Source organism: Corvus kubaryi, unplaced genomic scaffold, assembly GCF_017639235.1.
Source record: "Corvus kubaryi isolate FWS band 111438036 unplaced genomic scaffold, C.kubaryi_AGA036_p1.0 37308, whole genome shotgun sequence".
NCBI lineage: Eukaryota > Metazoa > Chordata > Aves > Passeriformes > Corvidae > Corvus > Corvus kubaryi.
Window position 1 is genome coordinate 21,001,248 of NW_024581096.1, and position 11,783 is coordinate 21,013,030.

At 47.7% G+C, this 11,783-nt stretch overlaps 1 protein-coding gene across 1 annotated transcript; it reads right to left on the minus strand.

Annotated features, from left to right (window-relative positions):
• Positions 1-232: 232 nt before the first annotated feature.
• On the minus strand, positions 233-7,942 carry ATP5F1A (ATP synthase F1 subunit alpha). Its single transcript, XM_042028783.1, has 12 exons — positions 7,783-7,942; positions 6,548-6,626; positions 5,346-5,515; positions 4,413-4,586; positions 4,167-4,333; positions 3,887-4,035; positions 2,780-2,931; positions 2,425-2,649; positions 2,213-2,320; positions 1,531-1,675; positions 1,161-1,311; positions 233-473 (listed from the first exon to the last, which is right to left on the minus strand). Exons 1-12 carry the CDS (start codon positions 7,840-7,842, stop codon positions 392-394), a joined length of 1,662 nt encoding a protein of 553 aa, XP_041884717.1. The 5' UTR covers positions 7,843-7,942; the 3' UTR covers positions 233-391.
• Positions 7,943-11,783: the final 3,841 nt, after the last annotated feature.

The window sequence follows — 11,783 nt, forward strand, 5'->3', positions numbered from 1 at the left end:
CCAGCAGCACTGCCTTTCTGCAGGATAAGCTGCCCGGAACAAAGGATGAACACTGAGAAGGTCCCTCAGCTCTGTCATCCTCCTGGTTCATGTCAGGGATGTTTGCTCACTCAACCAGTAAAGATAGCCCTAAATTTCTGGGGTTCCTCTAGCAGGGCTGTGCCCGGGGGAGTTCAGCTCTGTGGTTCTACAGGCACAGGAGCCAGACAGAAGTACAGACAAAAGGCAATCATTCAGAACACGGTATTTTTACATTCAGAACAGAGCCTTTTTACATGGGAACCTTTATTCTCACCGAGATCTGTACATTCAAGTCGCACATGCTTTCATCTTTGACGGAGCTGGAACACTGGATCACAACAGCCTAGTCTGTTTGAACAGTTTTAGGAGTTTATGCTTCAAAAGTAGCCAGAAAATTTGTGACTATTTCCTTCAACTTCGCTTCTGTCTGGTCGGAGATCTTCCCTTCGGTCCTGTGGGAAGAGTTCAGTTAAACTTCTGACACAGCAATCAAAACAGGGTCAACCCCCAAGACAAACATAGAAGCTTTACAACAAATCTCCCCACGTCTAACAAAATCAGTAGATAAATGAACACATTTGTTTGGTGCATGAAGCCACCATCCCACTGATAGAACATCCCTTTTCCTAAAAGAGCCAGTCCTGTTTAAGAACTGAAGTCTGCCTGCAAATTCTTTCACAACAGCCATACATATTCCAGCAAGGCCCTACCTAGAGAGCTGTGCCCCAGAGACAGAAGGCACATGATCTCCCTCATGACAAAAAAAAAGCCAGGACCAGTTTCCAGGACAGGCCGTTGGAAATACTCAATCCCCAAGAGTTCACTCAGCAGCACTTAACCCACAACACTCCAACAGCTTAAAGCTGTCCAAAATAAGGAACTGACTCAATCAAGTGATTTCAGGAACAAGTTAGAGGAGATGCATTTTAAGTAGGTTCACTTTAAGCATCAGCTGCATTTCCTAAAAGCTGAAGCTGAGGCAGGTGGATGGTAGGAAGGCTGATTTAACCCCCAGTTACGATACAGCCAGCTGAAAGCCTGATGTTCTAGGATACACTAAATTAACAGCTCGATGACCATCATCTGCACTCCAGACATCAACACCCTTGAGATAAAGCGAGGTAAACAAACCACCATACCTGATTGTGGAGAGGAGTGCCTGGTGCTGGCTTATTACATGAGCTAGGAAAGCACTCTCAAATTTTGTGATCTTGCTGGGCTCCAGCTTGTCCAAGTGACCTCTGACACCAGCATAGATGACTGCCACCTGCTCCTCAATAGCCATGGGAACTGCAGGAAAAGACAGCACTCACACCACTGGAACTCTTCCATAAAGACACATCAGACTACACAGAGTCCTTGGAAGACCAAGTGCACATGGACAGTTTGGTTCAAGCAAATCTGCATTTATCATGTGCACAGAACAGACACAGTAAATGCCAACCAAGCCCAACCTCGTTAGCACAAGGCACTAATGGGCACCCAGACCTGCCAAGCCAGGGCACTCACCATACTGGCCCTGCTTGAGCAGCTCTGTCAGGCGTACACCGCGGTTCAGCAGCTGCTGCGTGGCAGCATCCAGGTCAGAGCCGAACTGGGCGAAGGCAGCGACCTCCCGGTACTGAGCCAGCTCCAGCTTCATGGTACCTGCCACCTGCAGGGGACAAGTCAGAGCCACTGTGATCACCTGCAAGTGTCTCTAGAGTTGGAAGGTTATCTTGCAGCCGAGAGTTCTCACGAGTCAGGTCTGCCTGCATTCCAGACAAGTCAATCTAAAAACTGACAGATGATCATAAGCATTTCTAAAAATCCCACCCTTTCACATAAGCATGCTATTTCTCCCTGAAACAGCAACTGTTGATACTAAACCTCTCTATTTCCATACCTGGACTAAAAGCCTGGGGTTAAGAGAGCATTCTCTACTTCTAAGTGATCAGTACCCAGTTCAGCAGATCAAAATTTAATCCGGTACACATCTTTATGCAGATACTGTTTCCCTTTCTCCCACACCTTTCTCAGCAGGCAATGGGAGCATTAAGAGATCGCTAACGTTTGTTCTTTTATCATTTTGTAACACTAAGAAATCCAAAGCTTTGTTCCCTCTGTTCACAGCTCATCAGAATGAAATGGCTTGGAACGCCTACACACCACTCATCTCTAGCATGAGGAGGAACAACAATTTCACAATTACCTGCTTCATAGCCCTGGTCTGAGCAGCAGAACCCACACGGGACACAGACAGACCAACGTTGATGGCTGGACGGATACCTTTGTAGAACAACTCAGTTTCCAAGAAAATCTGCAGGATGGAATTGTATCATCATCTTGTTCAGAAGCCTGGAGGCCTCCTCAGAGACCAGCCACTAAGTTCCATGGAGATGCTGGGCTGTGAGGAAGGCCTACCTGTCCATCAGTGATGGAGATGACATTGGTTGGAATGTAAGCAGACACGTCCCCAGCCTGAGTCTCGATGACAGGCAAGGCGGTCAGAGAGCCACCCCCGAAGGAGTCGTTCATTTTGGCTGCTCTCTCCAGCAGCCGAGAGTGCAGGTAGAACACATCACCTGGGTAGGCCTCACGGCCAGGGGGGCGGCGCAGCAGCAGAGACATCTGACGATAGGCAACGGCCTGTGTGGTGCAAAGACAGCCTTCAGAGCTCAGCACCCCACTTAGCATTTTGGATTTCTAAGCCTGAGGTGATCTTACAGCTACAAACACCGACACCACACCACAAGGCCTAAAACCAAAGCTTCCTGACCTGTTTGGACAAGTCATCGTAGATGATTAGTGCGTGTTTCCCGTTGTCTCTGAAGTACTCCCCCATGGAGCAGCCTGAATAGGGAGCCAGATACTGCAGGGGTGCTGCATCGGAGGCTGTGGCAGACACCACAATGGTGTACTTCATGGCATCTGGAAAGGATTGGAGACACCTCTGAGTGCCATTACCTCATCACTCCCAAATCAGCAAACACAACAAGCATGTCAAGTACCAGTGCTGAAGCAAGTCCAGGCAGTGTCACTAGGCTGCTACAGGAAAGCCCAGCACACCAGCTGAACACATCTGCTAGCAACACTGACTCAGGAAGTCTCAAAGGCAAGTTTGTGGCAGCTAACATCTAACACTTGCAGACTTCTTTCCCAATTAAAACGAAGCTTAAAACTAAGACAAGCTTCTGTTCTAGAAAAGTAACTCACACTGAAAGCCCATGGTTTCCTGGCTGCTGCAAGAAAGTACAACCCTTTGCTACATAGTCTCAAACAAATTATTGTCCTTAAAATGTGTTTTTTTCTGTGATAGACGCCAGGCTCAGCAGGCAAGAGGTCAACGTGCCTGATCTCTTGCAAGCCCTGTTACAAGTGGAGCCTTGGTCATAGAGATCACTGACTCTGAAGAGATGCTATAATTTAATGCCTTGTGTTTGGACAGTGAAAGGTCTTCACTAAATTTGCAGCTGCCATTCACACTGACTGGCATATGGAACACATGGGACAAATGCCAAGTCCATGACAACTTGAAGGCCACAGCTTGTCACCAGGCCTACCTGACTGCCAAGATGAAGCTTTCAAGCCTGCTGAAAAAAACCTTAAAACCACAGGGTGACTTTTCCAGAAGCAATTCAGCAGTTTGGGGACCTCAAAATAGTCTTCCTAATTGTGATACAGCACAAATGGTATTTTCTTCACCAGATACCTATAGAGATTTCCTGTTCACAATATTAAGTAATTCACTCATTTAGTAAGAATTCTGTCTACACTTGCAGCCAGGAGAGGTCACAGCAGTACTCAGCATTGCAATGAGAACAGGATGTCATTAGGTGCCAAACATTAGGTGTCATTAGGCTCAACCATCTCCAAAAATCCATACCTGCATCAGTAAGCCTCTTCACCAGCTGAGCAACAGTGGATCTCTTCTGGCCAATTGCAACATAGATACAGTACAGCTTCTTCTTCTCATCTGTGCCATCGTTGAATCGTTTCTGGTTGATTATTGTGTCAATTGCAATTGAAGTTTTCCTGTAGAACAGAGAGGCTGGTAAGTTACGCCATCCAAGGTTCTCCCAGCCCCTACCCAGCCCTGTACCTTGGCACATGCTGTACCCAAGTCTCTGTTTAAGGAACGTTTTAGGCTTGAGCATTTAACTTACCCGGTCTGCCTGTCACCAATGATCAGCTCACGCTGGCCACGACCAATGGGGACCAAGCTGTCCACAGCCTTAATCCCAGTCTGCATGGGCTCACGCACAGAGATCCTGGGAATGATCCCAGGGGCCTTCAAGCCAACTCTCCTACGTGTCTTAGATGCAATAGCGCCCTTAAAAGAGAGGAAAAAACTGCTGAGGTCTGTACCACACAGAGAGAAGCAGAGGTAGCTAACACCCAGCTACACTTACCTTCCCATCAATTGGATTACCCAGGGCATCTACAACACGGCCCAGCAGCTCTTCCCCCACTGGAACATCCACAATGGCACCAGTCCTCTTCACAACATCTCCCTCCTTGATCAGTCTGTCATTACCAAACACGACAACACCAACGTTGTCGGGCTCCAAATTCAAGGACATACCCTGGGACAGAGATCACATTATCCTGAGAAAATCCATACTGACATGCATAAAAATTTCAATATTGACATTATTATTTTACTGTGTACAAAATCCTACATGATCTACCTCAACCTTATTTGTGACAATAGTCAATGTTCTGCTTTTATGTACAAAGTATCTATTTCCTTCCACATGGGTTAGAGAACCTGCCTAAGCTTTCAACCTACCAAGTAATTATACCTCAGCAGCCTAGCACTCAAGTCACTCGTTTCTCTAAAAAGAACAGGAAGGGTAAGCAAAGTTCAAGTGCAACATTACTCCCTTGCCTAGAAGCTAGACAAGGGAAAAGCACTGGCTCTTTCTGTGCCCAAGGTGAGACAGGTCATTAAAAATGCTCAAAGAGCTGTTGCACTACTCTTGAAACAGGTTTTTAACTCTAACCCACTGTTAGGGCTACAAGAAGCCAGCAAGCTGCATAATGTATTGAAGCAGAGGCCATTATTAAACAGCAAACAGAAAAGACACCCTGAAACCAAAGAAAAAAATCCAGTGCCAAGTTACTACTTTCTAAATTAAGACAAAGCTCAAATGCTGGCTGAGAATCAGATGCTGATACTGAAAGCAAAGTGTTACAAATGTTAAAAAAATCACCAGTTACTACATATTAAAGTTGCAATGAAGTTAACACAACCTTCCTAGCGATACCTCCGAGCACAGTCTCAGGTTCTTCCTAAAGAATTGTATCTCTGTGCTGGAGGAACTGCTTTAATGACTGCTTACCTTCAGCCCAGAAGAGAATTCAACCATCTCTTCTGCCTGGACATTCCTCAGGCCATACACACGGGCAATACCGTCACCAATCGAGAGCACGCGGCCTGTCTCCTCCAGCTCAGCCGAGGTGTCAGCTCCCAGGATGCGCTCCTCAAGAATAGAGGATACCTCAGCAGTACCTAGAGAGAGATGTTCCAGATCACATTAGCATGGTATGGTACAATAAGCACTCAGTAAGTCTGCCTCGAATTCACAAAGTGGCCTTTCTAGCTGCACAACCAAGTCTAGCTAACAACACCTTTGCTTAGGATAAGATAAATACCAGCCTCTGTATTCCCAGCTAATAAAAGCAGCTTCAACTCATCATTACCAGCCAGCTTCAACCAAAACATGGCTCACTGTGTAGCTGTCCACTTTCCTGATTATGTCCTACACTGTCTCTCCCTAGAAAGCAATTAGATTAATTAATCAGCCTTAGGCCAGGCACAACAGGCCTGATTGCAGAGCAGTTACTTAGCCTTGGACGCATCAGAACACTCTGCCAAATGATTTGTAATCCAAGATGCACACCGATATAAAGGAACTTCACTAAGTTTCGGGAGAAAGTTGTTTGATATAAGATATAAAAACATATTCTCCATATTTCTTCCATTTGACTTACAACAGCTTGTTATCTCCTCAGCTAAAAAACAGAAAATAACACCGTAAAACTTATTTTCTACTAATGCCTTTAATCACCTTAAAACATTTCAAAAAATATGCGTAAAGCACTGCCAAACACACTGCTACGCAGTGCAGCTGTCTTCTCTAAACACCAAACTGTTGGCAGCAAAAAAAGTTGTGCTCAAGGACACAAGGTCAAACCCAGGCAGGCCTGGGAAAGTCACCCACTCCTTCATTCTGTTACAGGCAACTCCAATCTGTGACACTGTTTTTTCAAATAATTTTCAAATAATGATGCATGTGACTGGAATCCTAGTGAAGCAGCCGACCTAAGCAAGCCAGCTGACACATGGCCACTCCCTGCTGAGGGGGCATTGTCAAGCTATTAAAGTGCAGTTTGCTGCATGTGAGCAGGTAACAGTTCACTTAAATACTCTCAAAATATAAATCTCCTCGAGTGCTGTCAACCAACACTCACCATAATCTAATTCCTTTCTGTCTGACAGACCAAATTCTTAAACCACACTCAAGACTTTTCTCAGACTCACCAGTTTTCTGAAAGCATGGTTTGGAGGCATGGAGGTTTCTTGTAGCAACAAATGCTGCACCAAGGGTGTTTCTGGAAATCTAAAATAAGTCATTGTCAGTAACAGTGGATTTTCTCAATCATGCAAAAAAAAAAAAAAGAATGCTGAGAGATTAACACATCTTTGATCTTGAGCTGCTTATGATGCATCTCAGTTGAGTTAAGCTCCACAGCACTGCATTCACAGCTGTGGAGCTCTGGAACCAAGTCCAGCACCACTAAGAAAAGACAGATAGTGAAGGAGATTGCTCCAAAGGCCTCAGTGCATTTGTCTGCAGTGCACTGATGTCACCATCAAGTGCTGCAGCAGCTCCCGAAAAGAAACATCCTCACATTTGGCAATTCTGTGCTGAACATCAGAATCCTGGGGCACAGAGAAATCACTGCACCACTCAGGTTCTGCACAGGGACAAGTAAGGTTGTGTCCTCTAAGACAAATCTCACTGCAGTGGTTTTGGTATTGTTAACACACATGGCACACATGGAAAAAAAAAACCACAAAGCACTGTAACAAAAAAAATCAGAATCACAAGTACTTTGGAAAAGAGCTCTGAGATCATTGAGTACAACCTATTACCAAACACCACCTTGCCAACTAGACCACAGCACTAAGTGCATTATAGCCTTAAACACCTCTAGTGCTGGTGACTTCATCACCCCCCCGGGCAGCCCCTTCCGATGTCTAATCATCCTTCCAGTGAAGAAACTCTTCTCATTGCCAATTTTAAACACTAAAGAAAAAAATCTATGATGATGAGTGAATTATAACATTATGCTTTTGCACCTTTAAGCAAGGCTCCCAGTGCAACACTATGCAGCAACGCTGATACCATTTAATGCCCTGCTCCCCGAGCAGGCCTCTCCCCCATTCATATTCACTGGAAACACTGGCAGGAGTAGTTCCTCATGGCTCTTCCCACCCTCCATTTCCTCACAAACACAGGATAAACCCCTCCACCCCCCCGCACCTCACACCCACAACCTTGACCTTGCCCTGGCAGCTTTCAGCCAGTACCCCGAGCCGGGGCAAGGACACCCCGTTCCTCAGCGGGGTCTGTCACACAACGCTGAGGGGACACCCCCTGCTTCCCTCCAGATGTCACCCCCTCACCCCCTCAATGTCACCGCGGCCCCCAAGATGGCGGCAACGCCGCGTCCCCCCGGCCCCGCCGGCTGCGGGGCGGGCATGGCGCTCACCAGGCCGGCCTGCCGCGGCAGGGAGCGGGCGAGGGCGGCGGCCACGCGGGCGGAGAGCATCGTGGCGGCGGCGGGTCCCGGGGGAGGCTCAGGCTGGGGGACGCTGAGGGCAGCCGGCCGCGCGCTCTGCACACAAAATGGCGGCGGCGCCTCACGCCCCTTTTGGCGCCGAGGCCGCGCCCAGGGGGCGGGGCGCGAAACGCGACTGCTTCCCGTGCCCCTGGTTTATCTGTGTGTATATATGTATCAATCTATCTGTCTGCACGCACAAATATGTGTAATATGTAATAAAAGTAATACAAATAATTAACAAAGCCTAAATGAGGCTCTTAGAAAAAAGCCCGCTGTGGGAGGTGTCCTTGAAATAGCCCTGAGCGGGCGGAAGGGGCGGGGAGTAAGGGAGGACGGAAGATGGGACAAGGGCAGGGACAGGGGAAGGAATACGGACAGGAACTGAGGAAGGGACAGGGACAAGGGCAGGAGCACGGAAAGAAACGGGAACAAGTACGGGGACATGGAAAGGAACAGGCACGGGGACAAGGGTAGGGACAGGGGCACGGAAAAGGACAGGGACAGGGACAAGGTTAGGGACAGGGGCACGGAAAAGAACGGAGGTAAGGACAGGGGCAGATACAGGGACAGAATCAGGGACAGAAGTGTTACCCTGACCGCGGGCTCGTTCCCCGGTGTGCAGCACGATTTCACACACCGAGGCGAGGTATTTCTATCTTACTCTAGTTAGCACAAAGCAGGGAGTTGGGTGTGTAGTGTGTTCATCATCAAAATGATACTCTATTTATAAATTTCAACAACCGAAGGCATCAACATTCATTGGTTACAAATTACATAACTTCTCTGTTAGTTAGTAACATTTTATTAACTACCACTTCAATTAATTACCACTCAGATCCTTCTTTGCTAGTTAGGTCTCTCTCTCCTCATGTTCATTAGTCTTGAGTTGGTGGTCAGTAAGATGCTGGCCACAATCTCCCACTGCCGGAATTACTCTCTCCCAGGTAATGCTCAGTCCTGCTGACTTCAGTCCTGGTGGGTCTCATCCAAACAGTCCATTCCTCTTGGAATCGTCTTGATTTCTTTAAAAATTAGCCAAGCATACAATGCTCACAATGTGCAACTGCTTCATCATTGCTGTCCTGCTACATCTACTGATTAAATCTTGAGGGGTGCAAATCTTGCGGGGCTCAGTATCAGGGGTAGGGAAAGGGATAGGGGCAGTGACAGTGTTGCCTGCAAAAATTGGAATTCTTACCTGGTGTGCAACAAGCCAATAATTAGACGCACAAGAGAGACACTGATTATTTCTTGCAGGGTTGTACAAGCATGGGTGCTCAGTGGTATTCCACAACTACCAAAACTCCTCACTATTTATATGTTTTAGCATACAAAGGAACAACCGTTCACTGGCTACCTGTTACACAGTTCTCTTACTAATTAGTATTCTATTGGTTCATGATTCTGTCATTTCTCGTGCCCAGTCTATCTCTTCTTTGTGTCGGTGGGTTTCTTGGGTCAGTGGTCTGTGAGTCTGTGGTTGCAGATCCCCCCTGCCAGAATTACTCTTTACCCAGTCAGAGCTGATTTCAGCAGAGATGATGGGTTCACTTTATTAGTTTCTTCCTCATCTTGGAAGCTCAAGCAGATATCCCTGTGGCCTGTAAATTCTACATTCTCTGTGCCCACTGTCAGTGGTACATCCTTCTCCCCAAGCTTTGTTAACTTCCCCCTAGGTCTGAGATCATTGAAGCATGTCAAGCCTTAAACCTTGACAAGGCAATGCCCCCAACAAGTAGTTCATTTTCTCTTAACACATGGACATCATTCAGAGCTTGCTTGTTAGCTGCTATCTGTTTCATGGATTAAATCTGGTTGCCCCAAGTACAGAAGCACAGAAGATAAGTGTGTCAGGGACCAAAGACAGATCTAAGGCCTGACATATTTGGTCCACGGTTGTGCATGTCGACAAGATAATGTAGAAGAAGACATTACTGTTAGTTGGTAGGACTAACCTTCAGAAATGAAACTATTTATCAGTCACCTGGTGGGATTCATCCTGTGACAGGGGAACAATACACAGTAAAGCCATTGTTGGCATGGAGGTGTGATCATGGGCCGTTGTGACCTCGTCTCACGCTGGCCCCGTGTGAGATGATGCTGAAGCTGGCCTTTCCTGAGGAGGAGATATAAGGTGTGGCCGTGGGATGGCGGGGAGAGGAAGACATGATGCAAGCCATTTTCATCCAGGGGACGCCCTGTCCTGTGCACTGTCTTCCTGCCCCTCCTGCTCGGGAGCCATGCTCCATCTCCTTCTCCTGCTCGGCAGCTTCTCCAGCATCCAGGGGTCGGTATGTATTTATTGCTAGCGTGACTAATAAAACTGATTTGCTTTGCAATTCTGACTGTGTCTTGAGATTTTTGTGCACAGGCTAATGTGTGCATGCCTCAAACACCAATACTTGGATAACTGTGGAGCCAACCAAGGATTGTTGGTAACAACAATCAAGGCTCGTTGGTAAAAACACAGCTGTGAGGAGAACAGGATGTGGTTGGAGAAGGGGCCATTCAGAGATAGGGCAGCATTTTTCTGGGACAAACATCCTTGTTCTAGTTCCTGGAGATAAAAACAACACAGCACAGGAATGAGGCTGAGAAGTGGTCTAGGACTGTATGGGGAATCAAGACCACCAGAGACCCCTGAAGCCCTCTGATCCATTTCCAGGAAGGTCTAGAAGAATGAATTGCAGATGATAAATTTGCATGGAAAGTGAGAAAGTTACCTCCAGGGTAGAGAAACTCTCTATAAAAGCTCCCCCCATCAATACCACCCATACAGACACCCTGGAAACCCTATCAGCTGATCAACGCTGGAGCCACGGCTGGCGGCTCTCTTTCATCCTCTCCTGGTGGCTCTCTTTCATCCTCTTTCCCCCTCTTTAGTCCACCCAGCTTTACTCCCTTTCCCCTACCCCTTTATCCAAAACCCACTGCCATGGGCTTATATTAGGTGGTCTGACTTTTGATCACAAGCATCTGTGAATCTTGGATGCTACATTCCCTTAAAGGGCTGGACACCACATCAAGCCATGTCCAACCTGAGCCTGAAGGATGGGGCAGCCACAGTTTCTGTGGGCACCCTGTGCCAGGGCCTGCCCACCCTCACAGACAGCAATTCCTTCCCAATATCCCATCCAGCCTTGCCCTCTGGCACTGGGAAGCCATTCCCTGTGTCCTGTCCCTCCATGCCTTGTCCCCAGTCCCTCTGCAGCTCTCCTGGAGCCCCTTTAGGCCCTGCCAGGGGCTCTGAGCTCTCCCTGGAGCCTTCTCTTGTGCAGCTGAACACCCGCAGCTGTCCCAGGCTGGCTGCAGAGCAGAGGGGCTCCAGCCCTGGAGCATCTTGGTGCCTCCTCTGGACTGGCTGCAGCAGCTCCAGGTCCTTGTGCTGTTGTTCCCCAGGGCTGGGGCAGCTCTGCAGGTGGGGTCTCACCTGAGCGGGGCAGAGGGGCAGAATCCTGGCCCTCAATCTGCTGCTGGAGATGCTTTTATGTTCCATGTGAGACAGGATTTGGTCTGCCAGTGAGAAAGTGCTGAAATTCAGGCAGGCACAGTATAATCCAGAGGAATGGTAAAGCCACAGATCCCAGCAGATTCCCTTTCTGGGTATTGATAAGGTTAAGTGAAAAATCCTCAGCTACCTTGGCATGTGCTGTACCAAATGTAAAGCTTCAGCAATGCTTTCCATGCTGATTATTTCAAAAATCGCTTAAGTTTCTGTAAAACAGCCTGAAAAAAAACCCCCACATAGATATAAATAACCAACTCCACCACTGTCCTGGCCCAGGGCTTGACACTCCTTTTTGTGAAGACATTTTTCTAAATATCCGATCTAAACCTCCCCTGGCCCAGCCTGAGGCCATTCCCTCTCCTCCTGTCCCTGTTCCCTGCGAGCAGAGCCCGACCCCCCCGGCTGCCCCCTCCTGTCAGGG

Excerpts from the sequence above, each read along its gene's own strand:
- ATP5F1A (XM_042028783.1), bottom strand. The coding sequence starts at position 7,842 with ATGCTCTCCGCCCGCGTGGCCGCCGCCCTCGCCCGCTCCCTGCCGCGG. Across the intron at positions 2,650-2,779 it reads ACGATGACTTGTCCAAACAG|GCCGTTGCCTATCGTCAGAT; the intron begins GTCAGGAAGCTT and ends TGCACCACACAG. Across the intron at positions 2,321-2,424 it reads TCTCCATCACTGATGGACAG|ATTTTCTTGGAAACTGAGTT; the intron begins GTAGGCCTTCCT and ends TCCATCCTGCAG.